Below are 25,241 nucleotides of genomic sequence, written 5' to 3'. Positions count from 1 at the left end.
CCAAAGCAGATGAAGCCCTTTCTCGAGAAAAAAGCACCAGGACAAGAACATCATAGCCTTGCAATTACTGCAGAGCACTGAGCAGCGCCTGTTAAGTGCTGGCGTGTTTTATTCATTGCCATTTAGTCAATTGACTGACCTGCATTTTGCATAGACAGCCATGTGATTTGAGCTTAATGAGTCAATGGCATGTGGGACAGAGACAGGTGGCTCCTCTAAGTGTGGGTGAAAGGCCTGTTTATGTGTCTTATGAATTATGTTAAAATTGATGGGAGTATATAACACCCAAAGTACGCTGGCATTTCAAATTGCTCTGCAGCTGCTCCTGTGGCTGTCAGGGTGCACTCATACAAGCTCCTCATGCACCTCTGGGGCTGAGCTGATGGGAATGGAAGGCACAGCAGTGGCTGTGTGTCCTGCAGCTCCCTGCCAGTGCACAGCTCGTGTCCTGGGATGGGCGCAGACCTGTGCTATGGTACAGTGCCAGAATGAGGGCTCAGAACATCTCCTGTCTGGCAGGGAGGGACCAGGATTGAGTGATGTAGGATCTCCTGAGATTGGTGAATGATACCCTTGCTACTACTGCTTCATAACACAAAAATAAACCATTGTCTAGATATGAAAGCCTGCAAGGTAATTAATATCCTAGCCATTAAATTTTACTGTAGTGTACTCAGTGTTAATAAGCGAGCTAAGAGCTCTGCTTGAAATTAATAAGTTGCAAATGACCCAAGGGCCACTGCTCCATGCTTGCTTTCTCTCTTCCTCCCTCCCCTCCCCCCCTCCCCAATTTACCCTCCCAAAATTACAAAATTTAAATAGAAAGACAATTTTCATTTATGAGCTGGTATCATTATTCATAACTGGAGAGTTGTAAGGAATAAAAAGCCTTTCCGGTTAATTAGAAACTTGAGCATCTCAGGGAAATTTGGAAGGGATGAAAATCTGGGCTTGATGGAAGTAAACAAACATAAAGCACAAATCAAAAGGAAAGGTAATGTAATTTCTGGAGATATTTCAAAGTTCTTGGTCCTAAGAGCCTAGCCCTCACTGCAGCAGCTATCATGGAGCATGCCAGGAGTACCAGATGTAGCAGAACCAGGGTGTTCCCCACATCCTGACTGCTGCATTTCAGAAGGAAAAGATAGATGTACTCCAAAAAGGAGAACAGGAGAGGAAATGGTGTGGCAGCTCCTGATGCGAAAGTGTGAGTCCCTTTTTCATGGTCATGTCATAAAACTCTGCAGCTTTCTGCCTGCACTCACCTGCTTTGTCTGTGTGTAGAGAGTTTCCAGAGAGGCTTGGGATGAAGCAGGAGTCTGTGCCTCCCAGAGCAGAGTGACAATGATCCCCACTAGCTGGTGGAACTGTAGAACCAAACGTCTGTTGTGATGAGTCTAACAGTTGTTAGTAGGGTTAGGTTTGACTTTAGCCTTGGGTAGACAACTCTTGAAGGTGATCTAAATGATGGGATAAGAGGCACTGGCTTTCAGCTGAGCCAGGAAAGGTTCAGCTCTGATATTAGGGAGAGCTCCTCAGAAAGAGCAGTGAGGCGCTGGCACAGGTTGCCCATGAAGGTGGTGGGATCACCATCCCTGGGAGTGTTCAAGAACTGTGAAGGTGGTTAGTGGGCATAGTGGGGATGGGTTGGAGTTGGAGTGGATGATCTGAGCCTTTTCCAACCTTAAGGATTCTATGATTCGAAACAAACGTAGAACTTTTTATGATGAGGCCTTCTGCTGCAACGTGCCACCAGTGAGACACAGGGCAGGGGGAGCTGTGAGGGATGTTCAAGTAGCAGAGGAGTTTGTCAACCCTTTGAAGAGCATTAAGAGATCGATTACGTGTTTGGCTGTGGGCATCCTAGGGCCTTCCACCAACAGGCAGGTCTCTTATCATCTCAGTGTTGAACTCTCCAAATTATTGAATAGTTCATCTTTTCTTTAAGAGACCAAGTTCTTGGAGTCCTGTGAGTACAGGCAAGTCTTGAAGCTAGAATGGAAATCCCTTGGAGATGCAGAGGTAACAGTAATCTCCCCTCCACCTTTGGATATGGGAGAAGCCTGCAGTGCTTTGTGTGATTGACTTTAATTTTTTTTCTAGCTCTAGGACTGTCAATCTGCTATCCCCTGCTGGCAGCAAAATCTCTAATTAAAGCAAATTAGAGAGAGAAGACCTACTGTTATAGAAGTACTGTGCTAATTATGTGGTCTGCTCCTCGGAAGAGCTGGGCTGCGGTTTTGTTGGGCTCTTTTCTAAGCAAAGGTGCCGTTGCTCAGAGATGCTGGGGAGAGAGAGGGAGGGAAGAGACTTGGAACCTTGTTTTGTTTGTGTCCGTGCAAAAGTGCCTCCCTGCCCTACCTGTTTCCAGCATTACTCTTTCTTCATTCTTTTAAAACCTGGTGTTCCCACTGAGCTGCTCTGTCAGAAGCAGAAACATCTCTGATACATGTACAGACTTTCTATAGCACCAGATGCTCACTTTTTTTTTTTTATCCATACCCCACCCCTTAGGGACAATTAGGGAAGAAACAGTAAGTTCATAATTGTGGACCTTTTCAAACCTAGATTAGTTCTTCCAGTCTATCAGGTGAATACATATTTATAAGTGTTCTTAAAAATGCACCATCCTTCACTCAGTGAGGTGCCATGAATTCATCATGTAAATACATGCTCAGGTGCAGAATGAAAACATCCTCAGGGTGCGCTTTAGGATGATTAGAGGGCTGTTCCTCAAGTAGGTTGGTTTTTCTCAAAAGTAGTAATAAATGTGGTTTAACTATATGCATTGCACAGATCATTTACTGGATGTTTCTTCTTTATCAAAAGCGTACTGATACCCTTCTGGCATACAGATCAAACTCTGCAGAGTGCATCTTCTAAACACAAAGCCAAAAAGCTCAGTTACTGATGGAAGGAATAGTTTGACTGAATCTAAAATTTCTGTAATCTGCTCTCTTTTCTGCTCTGGTAAGATTTAACCACTTTTGCACTACAATTTCACTACAGAATAAGGAATAAAGGCTTTTTGAAAGGACTGAGCTGGTTGCAGTCAATCTGTTCTGGTTTGTCTTTGTGCTTTCAGACTGCAGAACCTGGAAGGTAGCATTTCCTGGTGTCTTGAGTATCCAGTTCACCTTTATCCTATTGGCAGACATGAATGATGTATCTTAAAATAGCTCTAGAGTATGTCTCTGGGACATACCTTTTGATTACAGTTAATCAAGGCTGTAAGTGCTTAATTGGATTGATGCCAGGCCACTCAAAATCATGTTCAAAATCAAAAGCCTCTAAAACCCTCCTTCTGCTGCAGAGAAGAATACACTTTCTCCAGATTACTGTGTGTGGGGAGGGGGGGAGTATTCAGTGTTACAGCTGTAAGAGAGCTCTTCATCTCTGAGCCAAGTTAGGGTCAGAATAGAAATTCAGATGTTTCCCTAATTAATAGAATCCGTTCTGTTTTCATTGTGTGCTATTACTTAACTTTTAGTATCCTAATTTAATGTTGCGTGGAATGGCTGATGTGGAAGCAAATCCAGGATTCAACGGCTACAACTCTCCAGAATCTGCCTGTCCCAAAGGAATGGGCTTTTCTACCCAGAGCAGAATATATTTTGTAAACAACATAGAAATAATCCATAGAAAAAGGGAAAAACTAATTTTCTCCTATGCCTATGCTCCTGCAGATGCATTAATTACTGATATTGCTCCCTTCATTTTGACTCCAGTGTTCTCCAGAAGGCAGCAGGAGCAGAATCATTAAGGTTGGAAAAGACCACTCAGATCTCCAAGTCATCCCATCTCCACCGTGCCCTCTAAACCGTGTCCTTCAGTACCACCTCAGGAATGGTGACTCCACCACCTCCATACTGCTTCCTCAGCCCAGTTAGTGCAGGTGAACGCTGTGCCTCTGAGCTTCCTCTCTGCTTCGGTGCCATTTGCAACAAACCTGGAGATGCTGGAGCAGAAAGTGCAAGGTACTCTCAGCCTAACTTTGCCCTTCTGTCGATCAGACTGTGCTCCTGTGAACCCTACTCTCATCAAATCCGTGTACAGCTGAGTGAGCTAGGCAGAATAAGCACTGGGGGACGTACCTCCTCTTCATGGCAACCCTTCATGTCCTGAATAATAAAGCACGTGTCTGTAGGTGCTCTGTTCTGAGCAAGGTTGGTCGTGTCTGCAGTTCTTACTGGGGCTCTCAAGGACTCCCACGCTGAGCTGTGACGCAGATAAATGACTTCTGAGCATCTTTCTAAACCCTGAGCACTTGTGTTGTAAGCAATTGCAGGACCGTGTGTTTGAGATGCTAAATGTGGAGCTCTGACAATGTGGAACAGTTCAGACATGGCTTTTTTGGGAAGCTGTCTGTCTGCTCTGGTGTGCTGACCATCCTGGAGGATCCCTTGTGTTGCTGGAGAGGCTGCAAAGAGGTTGGACTTTGTCACCAATGATGGGCACATAATGGTGGACAAGAGCAGCTCCTGGCAAGGAGTGCCAGAAGATCCTTCTCCACTGATCTTTCTCTCCTTTTATAGCACTCTGTTAAGTTTATCTTTAGAATTTGTCATTTCTAACATTACAGACTGAAGATGTTGTTGAAATGTTTCATTAATTGTTGTAGCTTGTTATGGTTCTAATTACTGCTTTTTTTTTTTTTTAATGTGGCCTTCCTTTCAGTAGTATGAAGCCGTTAGCTCCCCTTTTTTTTTTTTTTTTCATTTTTTTTAATGTAAAGCAAAGTGCTTTAGCATCTAATTACGGTGAACTTGATAGAGTTAGCTGTGGGGCAATATTAATTACCCCTTGCTCCAGTTCATCTCTTGATGCATTGTCTAATTTTCTAATTATTTCTTATGTTCTTTGCATTGCAGCGCTAAGGAATAGAAGTAAAAAACAACAAGGAAGGTCAGGATTTGGGTTAGGGAAGATTGCGTGCAAAACATCGTCACTTGCTTTCATGCACTGCTGACCTCTGCTGCCATGCTGGGATGTGGTGGGCTGTGTCAGGAATTCCAATTGGGCACAGCTCTCTGCTGTGCCCTTTCTGCTCCTCGTATTGGAGGAGTGATGGATTTCCCCCCAACCACCACCTCCACTCTGCCATGAAGGCTAAATCTAATGGAAAGTGAGCAAGTAGAGGCAGTGGACAGAGGCAGCTGGCAATGTGCTGTTGCCAGGTACTCATTAAAGCATCCAAATCTCACAGCAGCCATTAATGGCTAATTGGTTGTGCTCCCAGTATCTCCACTGCAGCCCTGATTAATTTAATAGTCCTATCCACTACACACAGTGCCCATAATACTGAAAAGTGGGGTTTGTTTGGCAGACTAATGCCCTACTGGCTCTGGGGCAGCCCCTGCACGGATAGCAGGCAGTGAGGTGGGGGATGCTCTTGTACCCAAGGGTGGTACAAACATGTTTGTCTGTGAATCTGAGCATCCCCAAAGCCAGCTCTGCTGTGAGGGGTCAGCAGCAAGGGATGCTGCCTGCTGCCCTGCCCCCAGAGAAGGGGAGATGATTTGCAGCACACGCTCATGATGCCCTGCGTGCTCTTGCTGTAATTTGCTGAGGCCCGTGGTTTATTAACTGTGGTCTTGGAATGATGGATGGTGCTTGTTTAATGCAAACCTGCCTCTGGTGCTGCTTCTTCAGCAGATGCTGATTTGTTCTCTTCCCTCCCATATTGAAGTTGTTAGGAACCTGACTGGGATCAGGAAGGTAAGTGTCTTTTTTTTTTTTTTTTTTCTCTCCTCTCTGACACCTACATGGATATATTTTTGCTCCTTTTCCTTCTGCTCCACCAGCCACCTCCTCTCCCATTTGCCCTGGTAAAGGTGGGGGGCACACAGCTGCAGCTGGGCCTGGAGGAGATGCTCTGGCTGCTTGCTCTGGCTTTGCTGGTAGTCTCCAGGAGAAGCAGGACCTGCTGGCCTGTCCCAGTGCTGTGTGGCTGGGGAGCTGGTGCGGAGGCAAGAAGGAGGTTTATTAATTGCTTGGTGGTGCTGGGTTACATGGCCCATTTGCAGCTTTTTCTTGTCTGTTTTGAAACTGTGAAATGAGGCGCAGTAATCAAGGAGGGTTTTAATAACCATCCCAGCTCTGACATTTAAATTACAGATGGCATTTTCAATTAAACAGGCGCTCTCAGCAGGTTTAATTTAGCTATCAGTTCTGCTCTGTTCTTTAAGTGCTTTCTTAAAAATGGTGATGAATTCAAATCTTGCTCCAAAGGGAGGAGGAGATGAGACGGGATTGGAGCTGGCTGGAGAAGGGGAAGCCCCGAGGATGCTGTGTGTGCAGAGGGAAGCCAGATACGGAGGAGATAGGAAGTTCAAATCCCTCAGTGTAGATTTGTGCCTGGGATGCCCCTCAAATGGCTGACAGATCTGCCCACGCACAGCTGCATTCACCTTCAAGCCTACATCTGTCCCTTTCACCGAGGATCATTTGTGATGCTGACCAAGGAAACTTATCTCAAGTAGTACCATTTGGGAAAATCCTGCTTGGGTGACAGCACAGAAAGGAGATAGGGCTGGGAATTGCTGTGCCAATAGCTGGCATTGGCTGCTGTGTTATCGCAGAGTTGTAGCTCACTTGAGGGTGTAGCTTAGGACAGCTCAGCCCACGTGAGTGCTTATGGTAACTGGTCCTCAACCAGTGAGCAATGCTGCAAAACACTGTAAATGAAGGCTGCTGCCCTGGGCATTCCTTTCTGGGAGCTGCTGTGGGACTTGGAGCCATTTATTCTTCTGCCAAGGAGGGTGTCTGCTTCCCAGCAGCTGGCGGGAGGAGTCTCTTCTGTTTCTCTCCAGTGTAAAACAGGGCTGGATAATTTCATCACCGCTAATAACATTTCTAGCGAGGCAAGCTACAATAATGATAAGGGTAATTGAATCTCATGCTTGAGGGATAAGCTGAGCTCTGGAGGGGGGATCAGGGAAGAATTTATTTCCCCCCTCCGCTATAGAAGCTGCTTTGCATGGTCAGTCATTTGCTTGAGAGCCTGATGCTCCCCTTGGCAGAGGGGCAGGTCTGACCCTACTGGGGTTCTGCAAGAAATCCCAGTTGCCTGCTGACTGTTCTGGATTTTGGTGCTCTGATTTGTGCTTAAGGATGAGCTGTGTTTGCCTGCAGTCATTCTAGGAAAAAGCAGAGAATGGTGAACTGTTCTGTGTCCAGAGCATTGATCTGACTGGGTCAAATCTGAGGGAGGGCCTCAGAAACAAACAGCATTTGTATTTCTGCTTTATCTCACTTTCTAATCCCATCCAGAAGAAGATGCATTTCAGTGGAGTCTGAGGGGATCTCTTAATACCCTTTTCTTACCTCGGAGGAACATTGCTGTTTAATTACCTCATTTATGCTCATTTGGAAGCTTAAAGTATTCTGAGCTGTGGGAATGAAAGGGGCTGCAGAGGACAGTGCTTTGCTATTCATTAGAAATGAACCCCAGAGTGATGTGGCTCAGCCAAATAGAACACTGCATCCCTGATGTCTTTTCAGAGCCCATCTGATGGGGTGGGAGCTCACTGAAATGACCTGGCTGGCTGAGCTGGAGAGAGAAGATGGCACCTGGTGGGGAATGTCAGCAGCCAGCCATCTGCCCTCATTCCCTTGCTGCTCTCCATGAGCATCTCTTCAGGTTTATTCCACCAGTGCTTCATCTAGACAGGATCAGGCAGTAGAGCTGTCTCAAGGTCTGTAAGTGGGCATATGAGACCTTGAAAATGAAGCAGTGTGTACAAGAGTCATGCAAGGAGGCTGTGCAAAGCAACACCGAACCCAGGAGCACAGAGGTGTTTGGGATGCTCTGGAGTTTTCTTTCCTAGGAGAGAACCTCCGAGCTCAGCTGTGCTGGTCCTGGAAAGAGAGCCCAGGAGACAGGAGAGCATTTCTGTTGATTTTTTTTGCCTTAGCAGCTGTGGATTATTCACTGAACTCCTCTGTTCTAGCGCTGGGGAAGGCATTTCCAGTTATTCAATGATTTCTTCAGAAGCATTACACCTTTTTCTCCCGGGATCTCTTAAGGAGCAGAAGTTTCTCGTCTTGGATCTTTGAGGAGTCCTTTGCCATGTGCTTCTGCTATTTATTCTTTATAATGAAGCTGTTGGAATTAATTCCTAAGAAAGGCAGTGTAAAGAAACTGCGAGGGAGTCCAACAGAAGAACTGGAGGCTCAGATTGATGGCCTGGGACTGGGTCTCCTGAGGTTGCCAGTCCTCTAAGCACTAAGGATAGTGGTGTTAATATCACTGAATTTTCCTGATCAAGGCTGTGGATCTGTGCTGTGCAGGAATGTCATTCCTTGCTCACCAGAGTATGGGTTGCATTTTTTGCCTTTGCATCATGGTGTCTCTGATGGAGGTTAGTCTGTGCCAGCACATCCTGTTTGTCCTGGGGTGAGCAGGTCAGTAACGTATCTCTACGTACCGCTGATGTACGTACAGATGATGGCATTCTTGGGTTGGCAGTTGGAGTAGGTGATCTCAGTGGTCTTTTCCAACCTTAATGGTTCTCTGATTCACATACATGCTTGTACACACCAGGAGGCACGCTGGGTTCCCTTCTCATTGTTTTTTGTTGTTTTGTTTTGTTTTTTTCCCTCAGCCCTAGCCCCTTGGACAAATGCATGCATTATTACAAGCTCTAGGTATTGCATTCATGGGGCACTCACTGCTTTCCAGAGGCACTATTCACCCTTATCTAGTGATTTCCAGATACATGTAGGGTAATGTCTCTGGGTCTGTTTCTAGGAGGGACTGTGATAGTGTCAGGTAGTTAATTAGGCAGTGTGATATCTGAGGCCAGCATCAGACTCCTTGCTACCTGCAGATGAGCCAGGCAGCTGCTGCTGTGCATGTTGATGAAGACAAGTTTCTGTGGGAACCTGCTGGGCTGTGGGGGTGATGAGCAGAACTGAAGGTAAGAGCTGGGGGGGAGGTTGCTCTCTCTCGGGGACTGTGGGTCTTTGTGTGGGATTTGATTGGTGTGCTCTGGCTGTTTTCCCCTGTCTGCTTTTGTTTGCTCTGTCTCACCAAGACCTGCCTGCCTTTTTGTAAGGCATGCAGCTCAGCAGGACTCTAGATGCCAGGAGAGCCTGCTGAAGACTTTTGAAAAGCCAGAGGAATTAAGTGAATTAAATAAGGCAGGAGGTGGTTGAGTGGGAAGGTGGGGATGGGTCAGTGGTTGGGCTTAGTGATCTTAGAGATCTTCTCCAACCCTAATGACTCTGCAGGTGAGCGTGTTGGTCATGAGTTGATGGCTGGACTTGATCTTAGAGGTCTTTTCCAACCTTAATGGTTCTGTGAGTTGGCATGGTGGCTGCAGATTGGTAGTTGGACATCGTGATCTTTGAGGTCTTTTCCAACCTTAGTGGTTCTATGGTTCTGTGAGTGGGCACAGTGGTTGTGGGTTGGCGGTTGGACTTGATGATCTTAGAGGTCTTTTCCAACTGTAGTGATTCTACATACAGTTGAAGTCACAGTCCAAAGAAATTGTTCATCCAAACAGAAATTGCTCTCACTTCTGCTATTCCCACCTTGTCCTATCCAAGCTCATTAGATTTACGAAATAAGAAAGTAAAGAAAAGGATTTGCAAGCAGCCTAGAAAAACATGGCTGGGGTCATAGTATGCAAGTCATTAGGAAAACAGCAGCACTTCTGCATTTTAGTTAGCTGTAATGATCTCTGGAGACACAGGTCAGCTGTCTGGCCATTTGCAGTGTGGGGGAGAGGAAAATAGGTGTGATTAAATTATTCAGGCAGTTCAAAAGGTCTCTGAAGGCAGCTGCTGCTCATGTATGTGCAGGGGAAGGTGGTAGCATTGCTGATGAGTGTAAGGTAAGGTAAGGGAAAAGACTGAGAGCAGATTGTTGCAGCCAGGCAACAACTCTTGGTTTAGAGGTGCTAAATATTCAGCACTACACCCTCCAGATCCCCTGGGTTTCTTACTGACTGTTTTTCAGGCTGCTGGATATATAACTGCCCCTTGTGTGGGTTTCCATCTGATGCCAATGGGGTGCTGTTACCGAGGGAAGTAGACTTGATGCTGATGGAGCTTGGAAATGAAATGTCATTCATTTTGCATGCAGGCAAAAAGCACAGTAAATGAAAGGATTAGATGGAGTATGCATGAAGGGAGAGCTCTTGTCCTGATCAATAATTAAAAAAATTCCCAAGTGAGAGTTAGGGAGGAATGTTGGAAGCAGTTATTTGAGGCTTCAAAAAAAAAGACAAAAAAAAGAAAAGCCAGAAGCAAGCAAAACAAACAAACAGAAAAACCTTCCAAGGAGCAGTTAAAAAACTGTTTGCTCAGATTTACTGATTGCACTTGAGCTGACGGTTGAAGTTAAATGTAACTCGTGCATATATAAGAATTCCAAGTTACTTCTGTTTGAGTGATAGGATGAGAGGGAATGGCCTCAAGTTGTGCCAGGGGAGGTGCAGGTTGGATATTAGGGAAGATTTCTTCTCAGAGCAATGATGTGCTGGCACAGCTGCACAGGGAGTGATGGGGTCAGGGTCCCTGGAGGTGTTCAGTGTGGAGATGTGGCACTGAGGGAGGTGGGCAGGGGGCACAGTGGGTTGGGATGGACTGGATGATCTTAGAGATCTTTTCCAATCTTGAGGGCTCTATGATTTTACTGCTCTGAGGTCCTCCCAGGCAGGACAGCACCATGGGCCTGGTGTAAATGAGAGCTTTGTGCAAAGCTTGCATGCTAGGAGGAGTGCTTTCCTATTTATTGCTGTGGTTTTGGATGCGTGGTGTTCCCCTTCCCACTGTCAGCTTCCACCTGCTGTTCTCACATTTCAGCACAGTTTCTTGGCTTTGTGTCTGCGGTTTTGTTTACCAACAAGAGCTGCTTTGTACAGTTATTACACATCCTGTTACTGCTGGACATGCTTGAATTGGACACGGTCCCCTAGGGCAAGCACTGGGCTGGAGCTGCGTGTGCTGCAGAACCTGGTCCTCACTGAGGGCTGTCTGCAGCTCTGCACTGCACAGGATGGAGCACACACCGTGGCCTTGCTGCTGTTTCATGGATTTATTTTTTTTAATGTTACTTAGAAACCAAACACAATATTCCCTAACTCCACCAGATCTGCAGTGCAGAACTCATTGCACAAGGGAGAGGAGGTTTTTTATTTTTATTATTATTTTCTACTTTTTTCCTTTTACAAGAAATAACTCATTTTTCAGCTGTTGGAGAAGGTAGTAATTGATCTAGAGCTTTGCAGCTTGCCTTCCAGAATGGCTTTATTCTTAATGTAGAAATAAAACTCTGTTAGGTCAAATACACAGCAATAAATACAAGGAGCACATTAGCTTTAATATATTGGATTATTCCACTTGGTGGTGACGGGGAAAAAAAAACAAGATTTAATTCCCCTGGCAATGCAGGCAAAGAAAATCGCTTTCCCTGTGCATTTTTTTCTGTAAGTCATTTTTGTCTGTCAGTGCCATTGCTGCAGGCTTCGACAGAGTTTAATTTAATTTTATTTTATTTTTTTTAAACTTGGTTTGAAAATAAGAAGTATCTTCTCCAAGTAAATCATCCACAGATTCACCCCGTGGCTTTTATTTCTGCATCTGGCAGGATGGGGGGAACTCCTCCTTGTTGCCATGGTCTGGTGCAGATGAGTGGTGGTGAGCTGAGCTCCAAGTTGAACACTGCCATTCCCCCTTTACAGGAGGGCTGCTGTAGGTTTCTGCTCCTACCCAACTTGAACTAGGATTTGCTTCTCCCTGCCAACTGTTTTTGTGATCAAAGAATGGCTTGAGTTGGAAGGGACCTCGAAGACCATCCAGTTCCAACCCCCTGCCAGTCTCTGCTCATAGAATCATTAAGGCTGGAACAGACAAGTTCACTAAGTCCAGCCATCACCACCATGCCCACTAACCCATGTCCTTCAGTGCCACATCTCCAGATTGGTTTCATATTGGGAACAGGCCAGATGGGAGCAGGCAGGAATGATCTCCCTGCTTGTTGTCATGGCACATGGATAGGTGGAAGAAGGCTCTGCTGTGTACCAGTGAAATAGCTGAGAGAATTTGGCTTGGCTAATGGAAACGAAACATTTTGATACACTGAAAGTCTAAGAAAGGATTTGCAGAAAGAGGAAAGCTATTGTAGCTAAAAAGCTCTGGGAAAGGACTAGATGATTCAGTCCAGTGATGTACAGGTAAGGGGAAGGCTCTCCTGTAGCCTGGAGAAGAGTAGGCAAGGCTGAATGTTGTGGGTCTGTGTGTGGGAGGGCCATTTGTGGTTGTTTGTTTTTAATGCGTCTCCATCCTTTACAAGTTGGCAGGAGTCACTGGGGAAAACAGCAAGGCAGAATCCTATGTGGTTTAACTGAGCCTTTGCACTGCATTCCTCTGTCCAGGCAGAGTTATCGCTCCAATGAGCAGGGCTGCTCCAGCAGCACCTAGCCTGTATCTGATTGTATTTGTGTAAGACGAGAGAGAATTCACAATAATCCTACTGGCAATTAATTGGCTTTTGTTCAGCAAGAGTGAACAAGATCTCGTCTTAATCTGCTTCATTATTTCTCCTTGTATAGCAGAGTCAACACAAGATTAGGTTTAATTTACAAAAAAAATGCAAAGTCGTTTCTCATATCTGGATCAGGATTTTATCTGCTTCGTTTTGCAATGCTTCACGTGTCAATATTAACGGAAGGAGCTGCACAGTGTGTGGCGAGGTGGAAACAGCTCCACTTGACTCCAGGACCTTTTGGAAGGATTGCAAGTAGCAGAGCTGTGACACCATCCCTCTTTTCGGAAAAGCAGCTTCACGCTGAGGAACATGAGCTGCTTTCTGCAGGGTGGAGGGCTCAGAGCTGCTGCTTTCCACTCTTGTCTCCTAAATCTTATGCAACAACAACCTGTGGTGTACGCCTGGAGAAGACCTATGGGAAGCCAAAGGGAAGTGCTGTGTGGTCCTTGAGGTCAAAGATGGGTTAAACACCAGGTGAGAGGCTGTGCCAGTTCTCTGTGATGGTCACTGTCTGAGGACAGCCTGTTCCTGGCAGCACAGGGAGGCCAGATTGGTGGGTTCTGAAGTTCTGCATGGCTGTGGACGTACATCTGTGTGTTTGCCTATACCTGTGCATATGTTTCAGTGCACATACCTGTGCTTGTAAACCCGTTCCATTAGCCAGAACTACAGAATCATCTGGGTTGGAAGGGGCCTTTAAATGTCGTCAGGGCCAGCCCCCCTGCAATGAGCAGACACCCACAGCTCCATCGGTGCTCAGAGGCCCATCCTGTCTGACCTTGGATAGTCTGCAGGGATGGTTCACTACCCTTGTTGTAAAAGTCTGTCTGGCAGGAACAGAGTGGCAAGAGATGTGTTCCCCATAATTAATCAGTCCAGTGAGCACACTTACATCTTTATCGTGGTTTCTCTGTCCTTCTGGGAATGCTGATTGCACTGCAGTTAATGGGTTTGCACTGGTGGTGGCTCCAGATGAGTTGCTCTAAGTGCCTGCAAGGGAGGTTAGCCAAGGGCACGTGTAATACAGCTGGGACTCCCATCTTCCTGGGGAAGGCTGCTGAACTTTGCATGCAAGGAAGGTATCAAAGTGCCTGGGCACAGTGTAGATGGGGATGCAACCAGTCCTGCAGCTCATTCCACTGCTGAGACAAGAGGAGGTGCAGTGTAGTGATTAGAAATGGGTACAGTGAGTACAGGGCAGAGCCAAACACTTGCAGTTATTCTGAATATCTCCTGCTTGCAAAGCAGCAGCCAGCAGCACCTGAGGTCGGGCTGGCTCCCAGCTCTCTGCCTGCAGCCCGAGTGCCCTCTGCTGTCACCATGGCTCTGCTTGTGTGCTTGCTTTATATTATGATCCTTTGCCATTTCCCCCCTTGCACAGCAACATTATATACGTTCTCTAAGCTGTTCTGGTTTATCTGAGTATGTTTTCCTTCCAGGCTGCTGTGCACAGAGCTCAGCTTTTGTGCAGCTGTTGCATGTAGCAGTGATGCTTTCCAGCTCCCATGGGGCTTTTCCCAGTTGAATTCATTATGGATGTTTTCTCTCTAATTCACACTTTTCCGGTGGGAAAGCATCATGAAGTCCTTTTTTTCCCTAACAGGGACACTGAGTGGGCTGGGCAGTGCCCAAGGACATGGGGACGAACCAGCTGGATGGATGGAGGAACTGCTCACCTCTTTCTCCCCAGGGTACCTGCATGTTGGGAGGCAGCAAGGAAGGAGTGGGAGTCATGGAATCATTAAGGTTGGAAAAGACCTCTAAGATCGTCCAGTCCAACTGTCCAGCTGCTGCCTGTACTGCCCAGTAAACTGCATTCCTAAGTACCACACCTACATGTCCCCTGTAATGGTGACCCCACCGCCTCTCTGGGCAGCTTCTTCCAGTGCCCAGCCACTCTTTCAGAGAAGTTTTTCCTAATATTGAACCTGAACCTCTTCTGGTGCAACTTGAGGCCATTCCCTCCCACCCTATGGTTGTATCTGGGTTGCAGGAAGAGATGTGAGCTGTGGGGATGTTTCTTCATCAACTCAGTGTTTGCTGGTTATTTGGAACATCTCTACTGCTGACAACCTTGTGGGCCAAATACAAGGCTGCTGGCATCCCATCCTATTTGGGGTTGTGCTCATCTCTGCTACAGCTTCAGGCCAAAAGCTCCGTACTCTGCTATCCTGGCTTTCAGGAAGGGCCATTCCCAGCCTCTACAAAGTATTTGATTTAGGGGGAATCAATCTCCTAAATTATCCTCCCTTTTAAACTGGCTAGAACAGCTGGGCTGCAAGCAACAGGGAGTTGTTTTTCTCCTCCTCCCTTCATCTTCAAACAATTTTGAATGCCTGGTGGGGGAGCATACTCCTCCATCTGTCCACAACCTCCCCAGGTGGGTAATAATAGATGCTTCTTATAGAAAAATTCAATTAGACTTGACAAGAGATGTATGTTAGTGCTTCCTTGCCAGGGCCCTGTCTTGCCATTTCTGTTCCTCTGCAAGACACCAACTGCAGAAGCTATTTTGGAGAAACAAAACAACCACCATTTTCAAGTATAATGGTATTTACAGCCAGGACTGGCTGTGGTGGGCTTTGTGGGATAGAAAATTACTGACAGCAAGGTGCAGCAGGCTAGCCAGGATGTCAGATGATGACAGCAGGAAGGCCTGTGTGCAGTGCTGTGACTGGGGCTTCTCTTTGTGCCTCTGAACAGTAAAGCAGCCAAGGTTGGAGATGTGTTCATTCATCTTGGCTGCCAAAAGCTCTGAGCTCTGGTTCCTGTGTTCAGCAGTGGAGGGAGACCTTTCTGTGTGTCTTCCTTTCTTCTTTTCTTCTTCAGCTTTCTAAATACTTGGCTGATAAAGTATCTGTGAATTATTTCTGTACAATTTTTTTTTTTTTTTTGTATGGTATATTGCATGTCTGCATTGTTCATCAGTATTCCCAAAATCTACTGTGTAGTAGCCAGGGTCAGCACAACAGAAGCATTAGAAACCCTCCTTTGGTCACTGAAGCTACATGTGATAGAGCCGTTTAGTGGCAGAAAGCATTAATGCAGCTAAGCTGTTTTGTCACAGTTGTACTTACTTTCTTTAGTCCTATGAAACTGCACGGTCTGCATTCCCACAAAGTCTGTGATGTGTGAGAGGCCGTTCAGCTCCTGTGCTCTGTTCAGTCTTGGACAGAAGCTGAGTGGGATGGATGAATGCAGTGCAGATTTCAGTGCACTCATATTTCACGTGTTTGACCAAAAGGCATTAGGAGTAAAATATTTGCAATGGATCGAGCAAGTGAGATTATTCTCCAAGTACACAGGCACCGCCCATTTTCCTTGCTTGCCTTGTAACTCTAGCACTGGGTGCAAGCAGTCAGTGGCAGCTCTGCAGACTCTGCAGCAGAGCCATTTTCTTTAATGAAACTGCAAGGCATGGAGTCTTGGGAAGCATCTCTTAAAACTGAGTGGGAAGGTCAGGACAGCCAGGCTGCCTCTAGCAATCAGTGTGAACATCAGGGGAAGGAAAGACTCTGACAGCTGCATTTCTTGTAAGGGAGCTGTGTGCACTGAGTGGTTCAGCCTAGATAAGCCTAAAGTGGGGACTGTGGCCCTATCCTGTATTTACAAGGGACACAGTATCTGAAAGCTTAATCCTGGGCTTTATCCTGACTATAACATGATGGCTTAGGAAAGATTCAATTTAACAATTGCATCCAGACCTGGTGTATTGATCCCCTCGCTGCCCTGATCCTTAGGGACACGCCAGGGCCTTGGGGCAGGGCTCTGGCAGTGAGCTGAATATTAATTTTGAAATGGGGTCGGCTGCACTAAACGCTGTGCTGAATAAAGCTGCACTGTGTCATTGTGTGACTGTGTGCAAGGTAGTGGAAAGAGCTGACTGGTTCTGGTCTCTCCTGGAGCAGAACAGCGGAGCTCACAGCAGAGCTATACTCGCAGATACCCACGGGTCAGAGCTGGGTGTTGTAGGAGCCTTCCTAGACCTTCTCCATGCCTCCCATGAACTCCCATGACCTTTTTAGTATATCTCTGCCTGCTGCTGCTCTCCACTGCTTAAGCACAAGAAATAATACTCAGCACACAAGCAAAGATCCACGTACAGCTCCTTTTATTGTCTTTGCCCTGACTCTGGCTTGGCTGTGGTTTGGAAGGCTGTGCCCAAGGCAGGAGGGGACAGGCTTGGCTCAGGTAAGCTTAGATATCTCTGTTCAGGATGGTGGCTCACAGCCCTAAGTGACAGCAAGCCCACTAGTGGGCGTACGTACAAAGTGCTGTCTTGGTAAGCATCTGCAGCAAAGGCAGATGTGTACTTTCTGCAGACGTGGTGGGCAGGAAGGACTGAGATCAAATGGAGGTAATGACAGGTTTCTGTGTGAAGAATATTGCGTGAATCTCCTGCCTGCAAAGAGCAGTACTAGATTGGCACGAAGCATGCAGAGGCCAGGAAGCATACAGGGAGACGTGTTATTTTTGCTCCTGGGCCCATTCCTCAATTTGCTTCTGTTTCCCTAAGCCCTTGTCTCTCTCCCAGCAATCATCCTCAGCTGCTTTTTAGGAGCCACATGAAGCCCCATGGAGAATCATAGAATCATTAAAGTTGGAAAAGACCTCTAAGATGATCAAGTCCAACCATCAACCACTGCAGTATCATTGTGGTCACTGAATTCAGCTCCCACCACTTCCCCCCTACAAGTGGATGTTGAGAGCATTGTAGGACAAAGGGATCCAGTCCAACTGCTTGGCATTATCACTGCCCAAAATTGAAATGGAGATCCAGAGCACTGCTTAGCAGCCACGCTCAGGTAAGGCAGGCAATGGCACGTGGGGCTGGGAGTGATACCTCTCCAGAGCTAGGTGATCTCATGTGACAGAGAACATCAGTGCAAAGGGTGAGACTGAACGTAAGGTGGTTTCATAAGTCTGTTGCTATTCTTTGCATAGTACCCTTAAGGAAAGATGGATGGTGGTCTCTGCCAAGCACATTCATACCTGAGCCATATGCTCTACAGCCCAAAAGCAGCACCATGCAGAATCCCTCCAGAGCTCATGGGATGGCCTGAGGGAATCAGCTCTGGCAAGCAGGTCCCTGTTCAGCTTGACTATGGTTCCACTGTCACGCTGCTGTTGGTAACACGTACACCATACCATCCTTTCCAGAACAGTGTGTCCTGGCCACCGTGCTCAAAGCGGACAAAGCGGACCCCAGGACCATAGTCAGAAAAGGTGTAGGAGATCTAGAGGTTGAGAGAGACAAAATAGTGTCAAGCTACCGTGAACCTACTCCTTACCTTCACTGGGCCTTCAACTCCACCTGCCCCATCCATCCTACCAGTGTGGGTAGCAATGAGGACAGTTACAGTGAGAAAGAAGTTACTGGAAGGAGCTTTGACTCCAGTCTGTTCAGAAGCTATTAAATGCTTCCGGAGGAGTCTCTTTTTCAAATCCCACAGACTTGTAGTGATGGCTCAGCAAAATTCCACGTTTTATGTAGGGCTTGCTGTATAACCCCTGTGCTCAATCACAACCCATGATAGAGCCTTCTCTTCCTCCAGAATAACCCCTCCTGCTTCTGTCTGTTGAAAACATTCCTGGTTCATGCAGGTTGAGTGTCACCTGCATGAAACCACAGCTTCACTCACCTCAGTCCAGCTGGCATCATTGTCCTCTGGGATGGCAATGGTCTCAGTCTTGTACTCGGCCAACACGTCCTCATTCTCTGACAGCAGTTTCACACACAGCTCATAGAGGCAGCCGGCGTCGCTGCGTCCCGCATACCTGCAGGGAGACCCAAGCAGCAGCCTTGCCTGTATGAACACTTTTACTCCAATCCACTGCCTGCCCTTGTTCACGAAAAGAGCTTTAGTTGCTGCCATATGCACCAAGAGCTTGAAGCTTGGGGAGACTACCAGTGGTTCTTTGAATCAAGATCAAGCTCTGTCTCACATGTAGAATGACACCAAAGGCAACGCAGTGAGATGAGAGCTAGAGCTCCAAGGCCTGGTGTAGCCATTCCTGCTCTCTCTAGGCTTTCTCCTGGACTTCTAGGGCATCCTTGCTACTTACCAGTCTTTCACCACAACTTTTGGCTGGGTTGTATCCATCAGCTCTTCCCAGTAGCCCTCAGCTTTAAGATCGATGACCTGAGACTTTCGACACCACCTGAAACACAAGAGGGTAATGGACACCACCACCTCTCTGAGGCTGGAGAAAACAAAATTATCCCCTCTCCTGATTAAGAGGAATAAGCAGCCTTACTCATAAGATGTAACAAAGTATTTATGGACTTCTTCACTAGGGAATTCTTTTCCAAAGTCCCCAGGGAGCTCTTCAATTTTCCAGCCATCACCTCCGTTCTCTACCTCTCCCCAGTGCTGCAGGTCTTCTGCAAATGGAAGAAAGAATGTTTGGTCATAGCTTGTGGGCCTGAGAACCTGGCCATCTCCCATAGGGAGCCTCTGCAGCTTGGAACAGACACACTGCCATCCAACTCTGTATGTGGAAGACACAATGAGATGTTTTAAGTGGAGGCCTGGCAAAAAACAACACTTTATTTAGGTTGAATGGTAACAAATGTCAGCATTCCCGACTGAAATGGCTGTGTCTGTGTGGGTCTACTTTAAAAAAGAGTAGTGAAATGGTTTAGGTGTTCCACCTCAGTGCTTTTGTGTCTTACAGAAATACCTGGGGAGAACTGCTGATTCCCTTATTATTTTTTTTTCCTTTGTTTCATTCTTTTTGTTGAAAAATAACTCATATTAAATCCCTCGTTTTCTGTTCTTTCTGGTGGTGTTCTCAAAGCTTTTAGCACATAGTTAAATGCTTACACAGCTAGAAGCTTCAGGGCCTTATATTGTTTTTCTCCTCAAGAGAAGAGCTTGCAGAAAAATCACTTCTTTTTAAATAAGAAAAATGAAAACGTTGTGTTGATGGTCTGTGTTGTGCTTTGGTCTATGAGGTGTGAAATGTATTGTGTTGCTGCTTGGCTTATGAGGCTTGGGTTATGAGGCTGCTGCTATCTAAACATCCTGCAGATGGCAAGTAGAGTTCAGAGAACATAAAATAACAGCAAGTGTTGCAGCGTGCACAGCTCAGTGATATGGGTTGGAATAAGCAAGACACAAACAAACTGCAAGGAAGGAAGCATGAAATGCCTGCTGAGCTAAGAGCAAATGAGTTCCTGAGCAGAGGAAGGCTTATCTTTTAGGTTGAGGTTTGGCAAAAAGCCATCTGGAAGCTCAGGTGCCACCTACCAGTGCAGTTCTGCAAAGCATGGTTCACATTCCTGCAGGGGCTCACATAAAGCTGATGTCATGGAGAGCCCTTCACAAAGGCTGCTTTGATGGAAGGCCTTCTTGCCCAGTAAGTGGTTTGACTGCATGCATGAAGTGATTTGTCTCTGGGGCAAAAAGAAAATGCATCCTGATGGCAACCAAGGTCTTTTTTAAAGACTGGAGGTGCCCAGTTTTCTGAAGGCTCGCGCCTTGTTGTGCTCATCTCTCACCTTCGCCACAGGGGTTCTTGATGAGATTTCTTCTTCTCTTACTCAAGAAGTAGAAGTTTTGCCAATTCTCCGCATTCTCCTCTGACTCCGCTCCAGCAAAGCCTTCCTGCTGACATTTCAGGATCCAAAGAGCAGCTCCATCAATCAGGTTCTTCCACTGGCAGCAGACCAGGCGGCACGCCAGCACCAGATCCACCGCAGGTATGGAAGCCAGGATTCTGATCAGCACTGCTTCAGGGAGGGACTCCATCCTTGGTCACCCTGGATGGAGCTTTCTGAGAAAGGGGGAAAGAAGTGGTAATGCACTGTTCCACCAGGCAGGGGCTCTCCTGTTACCAATGATGACAAACAAATTAGAAAAAAAGAAAAGGGAAAACAAATATGTTTATCTGAAAGGCAGGTGCAGCATAGCAGGGGGGGTATTTCTGACCTGAGGGCCTCAGACCCCTACAGCTCGCTACCCTGAACCACGTGAGTAGCTTAAGGTTCTAAGTGCCTACAGATGCATTGGGTTAAACAAGCATGATGCTCCATCCCCTTCTGGCTGCTTTTCTGCCCATCTGCGCTTGCATGGGGTTGTATGGGGTCTTCTCTGACCCTTGGTGGTCATGTGGGGAGCACTCCCCTTGTGTTTGGTCACACATCATCTAAGGACATTGTTATTCCCATTTTGCACTGATGCTTTCTTGGTTCCAAGGCCATAGAGGAGGGCTATCCAGGACCAGACAAATTTCTGCTGTCAGGCAGTGCTGCTCTTTGGGAAACGCTGGCACTTATCCATGCATCAGCTACCGGAATAAACTTAAAAAACAATTAACCTAAGAATAGATGTGCTCTGTCAGAGCAGAATCAGTCCCCTCTGCTTAGGCTGCCCACAGGCCTGGCTATCGAAGGCCTTCCTTCCCTCGGGGTTAGCACCGAATCTCCTTAGTCACGATGCCGTGTAAAGCACGGGTCTGAGCACTTCAAATCTTCCTTCTCCTACGGCCCGATAACCGCAGTTACACGGCAGTACGAGCTATAGCGCTGCACTCTGAGTGCTCCGGGCTTTGGGCAGAGTGATTTTTCTCACTCTGCGGGAGAGAAAAATCACTGAGCAGAGCAGGCAGGGCAGGCAGAGCCGGCAGGGCAAGCAGGGCAGGCAGAGCATCCTGGCGTGCTGCTGCACAAAACACGGCACGGCGGGTGGGGCAAGCAGGGAAGCAATAGGGAAACAGCATCACGAGCTCTCTTCTCTCTGTACCGCAGCCATCAGAGGGAAAACATCATTTAAAAATCCCTGTTGTTGTTGTTGTTGTTATTATTATTATTATTATTATTATTATTACGGAGAAACAACGAGGATTCCTTACTCTCCCCTTTTCCCCTCCATGCTGCGATCTTAAAGGGCAAAACGCGATCGACCCTCAGCAGAATTCCTCGGGTAACCGCACCCAGCAGGGCTGTCTGTCCTCTCTCCTCCTCCATCCCCCCCCATCACCCCGTCCCGCCGCTCCTACCCGGCGCTCGGCGCTGCCGTCGCTCCCCGCGTCGCTCCCGGTTCCCCTCCGGCCCCCGCCGCTCCGCGCCCCGCCCGCTGCGGAAGAGCGAAGCGCGGCCTCACATCCGCGTCCGGAGCGCAGGTGGGGCTGTGGCTGCGATAACAAGGACCGTTCGATACCACCCCCACCCTCCCTACCCAGCGTACAGCTCCGCTTTTGGTTTCGTTCTGAGCCCTGCAACCCCTGCTGATCTCTCCGTATCGCAGCTGCCTGGAAACCCTCCGTCTGCCATCGGTTCTGCGCAGCCATGGCCACCATCAGTGACCTCCCCGAGGATGTGCTGGTGGAGCTGCTGTCCCTGCTGCCCGCCCGGGATCTGCTCCGTGCCTGCAGGCTGGTGTGCTCCCAATGGCGAGACGTGGTGGACCTCGCCACCCTCTGGAAGCGCAAGTGCCAACGCGAGGGGTTCTACGTGCAGAGCTTGGACAGGAGCATCGCCGACTGGAAGGTTTTCTACCTGCTGTGCAAGCTGAAGAGGAACTTGATCAAAAACCCCCGAGCCGAAGGTTGGTTTGTTGGTAGAGGGCCTATGGAGTTTCCCAGCAGTCGGGACGTGCCGTGCAGTGCCTCACTGTTACTGGGGCTGTGGCACTGAGTCAGATCCACGAGGAAGCGCTGCGTAATGCTGTTTGGGTTAAATCCCTGCAAGTCACGGGGTTTGCACGATGTAATACAGCAGTGAAACCATCAGCAGTTGGTTTCAGGCCGACTGCATCCTGGACTGCATCCGCAGAGGGGTGGAAGTGGGCAGCGAGGGCCCTGTCCTGCTCTGTCCCCACCTGCAGTGCTGTGCCCAGCACTGTTACAGCTGCTGACAGCCACGCTGAAGGTAATGACAGCACAGTGCTAAAGGTCACCCTTGAGTACAAGAGAAACACAGCTGAAAATCCACCAGCATAAGTAGCTCTCTTTAAGGAAAGCAGAGATGCTGCAGAAAACTGAAGTCCTAACACTGATCTTTGATATCTGTTTTTAGAGAACTTTACGCACTGGAAACTTGATCAGAATGGAGGAGATATGTGGAAGATCGAGGATCTGCCTGGACCTCTGGGGAAAGAGCTGCCAGACTCAGAAGTCCACAAATACTTTGTCACTTCGTTTGGGTAAGAGCTGCAATGTGCAACTGGAGGAAAACTGCTTCCTTCCTCCTGGCTGCAGGAGTGCTGTGGTTAGGTGTGAGGCAGGACAATGAGCCTTATCCTAGAGACACGGGAAAAAAAGGAGATTTTAATTCTTAATAATCTTCAATCTAAGGAGATCGATGTGTTGCAGAAGTGAGTCACATCATGTGCTGAATTTCTCTGTCCTTCTACTAAATGTGGTGGACAGAAGTTGAGGTCTGGCAGGCTGATCAGATATCTTCACCTGACAAAGTCAAAGCCTTTAACCTCTGGAAGCATGAGGTGTTTGTCATGCAAACAGCTTGCATTAAAAGCTGTCAACAGTGGAAGATCAACTGCTTTTCCATAATCAGTATCTGTCATGTGTGCATAGAAACCCTTCTTGATCCACTGTTGGATTCCTTTTATTTGGGGTGAAGCTGAGCAGTTTGTTTCTTCTCTTTGGGTAAAGGCACACCTCAGCCCTGTCAGCCTTGTGGGTACTCAGGGTCTGGATGAGCATTCAGTGAGAGTCAGTCTGGTAGGGAAAGCACTGATGTTGAAGATGAGTGCTGTGAAGTTGTTTTGAATGCTTCTATTTCTGTTGCAGGCCATGCTTCAAATCTCAACTGATTACCCTGCAGGAAGAAGGGTACTGGAATGAGCTGATGGATGAGAAACGGCCTGAAATTGTAGTCAAGGACTGGTAAGAACTGAAGACTAGAATTTCTAGCATTAGGTGTAAGCTGGGCCTCTGAAGCTTTTTGAAGCTCTGAATTTTATAGCTCTGAAGCTATAAAATTAATTCTTTGGCATCTGTAGCTCTTCAGTAAAGCATAGGCTAAATCTTGGTTTATTCAGTGGGCTGTAAGGTGGCAATCCTGTGAAGAAAAGGATAGCTGTATGCTTTAGAACTTCTCCATAGCTATGGGGATGACATCCCTTTCCTCAGTTCCAGTTGGAGACTGTTTCTGAACAGTAAAGAAAACTGGATGTTGTGTGTACAGCCCTCCTCCTTCATTTCTCCCTTGCTCTCTAGGTATGCTGCCAGATTTGACTGTGGTTGTCGCTACGAGCTCAGAGTGAGGCTGCTTTCTGAAAACTACATTGTGCTTGAGGAGTTCTGTCCTGAGCCAGTGGTCATAGAGCAGTGGAGTGACGCAATGTGGAGAGAGGTAAGCAGCAGCACTCCAGGAGGCAGTTTTACATCAACATTGTGATAAGAATCTTGTCTAAAGTCCCAAGTTGCCCTATTTTCTCTGCCCTAACATAAGACAAAATGTAAGCCAGTCCTCGCTGTTGACAGTGTTGAAGAAGCTTTGAAAGACCTAGGTTCAGTTTGTAGGTGTGTGAGATTTCCCCCCCTAGGCCCCTGTGCTATTTTGACTGGGCTTCTTCAAGTGTTTCTGTTCTTTATTTGAGTTTTTGTCCAAGTAACCGAGTTGCAGGAGCACAGTTCTTGTTTACACTGGATCAGAAAGCTTTGTTTTAAAACTACTGCGTGGGTGTAAGTGAAAGTATTGCAGACGTTACTTTTCCTAGTTTGTTTGTATTGACTGGTTTGAATGGCTTGGTTTGAGTGGAATGAGTACATTCCCTTTTATGTTGTTATCTCTGTCACATACCAAGCTTAACATTATGTTTACCTATGTTTACCCTTCTGCCCAGTAATCCTGTGAGTCAAATATGGCAGGCTTTTTTATTATATTCTCCCTCAAAGAAAGTGGTGTGACGCATACTTTTATTAGAAGGTATTTTAGAATGAGCTTCTCCTAAGCCTGGGGCTCTATACCTGCAATTGTTTCACCTTCAATGTCAGTGCTGGATTATTTAGACAAAATAAGCTGAATTTCCTTTCTCTACAGATTTCCCACACTTTCAGCAATTACCCAGCTGGAGTTCGTTACATCTGGTTTCAGCATGGAGGCCAAGATACCCAATTCTGGGCAGGATGGTACGGGATCAGGGTGACGAACAGCAGCATCACTATTGGGCCACAAACATTGAAGGCGAATGAAGACACAATATAAGTGTTTTCTTTTACCTCAGGACTGTGACCAGGTGGTCTCAGGTGCACTTATTTGTCTGTACTCTCTGGGTGAATATCCTGGCTTTGTCTTGCACAGCTGATGTGGAATACGAGCAGCTAGCTCTCCTTGTTTGCAGCAGAACTTCTGCAGGCCCAGCCCTTTGGAAGGACTTCTGTCTTCATCTGTCCTCCCTCACTGTGGCTATGACAATTCCTGGTGCCCTTCCATAGGAGGAAGACGAGGGCAATTAAATATGACATCTGAAGTGAATAGCATTTGGCTGTAGCACAAGTACATAGCAGTCTTAACTGGAAACTCTTTCTTGTTTATACAACTTAATTAAAACAAGGCTAAAATCTTTCAGTTCAGATTATCAACCCTTGTCTTGAGGACACTGCTATAGACAGACTATAATACTATGGTATTTTTCTGTTTCGGTTTAATTACGTGCATAAAGTTATATCTTTCACAGCATTATGCCACCTTCGGTCTTCTTTATCCACATGTGCTGTGTCACTGATATTTAATTCCTTAGTATACATGATCAAGTAAGTATACATGATCAAAGTG

General features: G+C 46.9%; 2 protein-coding genes across 4 annotated transcripts; one reads left to right on the top strand and one right to left on the bottom strand.

Annotated features, from left to right (window-relative positions):
- Positions 1-849: 849 nt before the first annotated feature.
- On the bottom strand, positions 850-21,643 carry FBXO2 (F-box protein 2). 3 transcript variants are annotated; one of them, XM_085242190.1, is made up of 6 exons: positions 21,500-21,643; positions 20,001-20,275; positions 18,755-18,881; positions 18,563-18,658; positions 18,139-18,274; positions 850-13,638 (listed from the first exon to the last, which is right to left on the bottom strand). In XM_085242190.1, exons 2-6 carry the CDS (start codon positions 20,248-20,250, stop codon positions 13,579-13,581), a joined length of 669 nt encoding a protein of 222 aa, XP_085098316.1. In that variant the 5' UTR covers positions 20,251-20,275; positions 21,500-21,643; the 3' UTR covers positions 850-13,578. The 3 variants fall into 3 exon arrangements, with proteins under 3 accessions (XP_085098316.1, XP_085098317.1, XP_085098315.1); XM_085242191.1 differs by having other exon boundaries at positions 850-13,635; XM_085242189.1 differs by lacking the exon at positions 850-13,638 and adding an exon at positions 16,591-17,733 and having other exon boundaries at positions 21,500-21,641.
- On the top strand, positions 21,639-25,145 carry LOC100546006 (F-box only protein 6-like). Its single transcript, XM_010722907.4, has 5 exons — positions 21,639-22,047; positions 22,518-22,644; positions 23,252-23,347; positions 23,681-23,816; positions 24,507-25,145. Exons 1-5 carry the CDS (start codon positions 21,789-21,791, stop codon positions 24,669-24,671), a joined length of 783 nt encoding a protein of 260 aa, XP_010721209.1. The 5' UTR covers positions 21,639-21,788; the 3' UTR covers positions 24,672-25,145.
- Positions 25,146-25,241: the final 96 nt, after the last annotated feature.

The sequence above is a fragment of the Meleagris gallopavo genome, chromosome 23 (genome assembly GCF_905368555.1).
Source record: "Meleagris gallopavo chromosome 23, MGAL_WU_HG_1.1, whole genome shotgun sequence".
NCBI lineage: Eukaryota > Metazoa > Chordata > Aves > Galliformes > Phasianidae > Meleagris > Meleagris gallopavo.
Note: the sequence above shows the minus strand (reverse complement) of the source record. Positions and strands in the feature narration are given on the sequence as shown.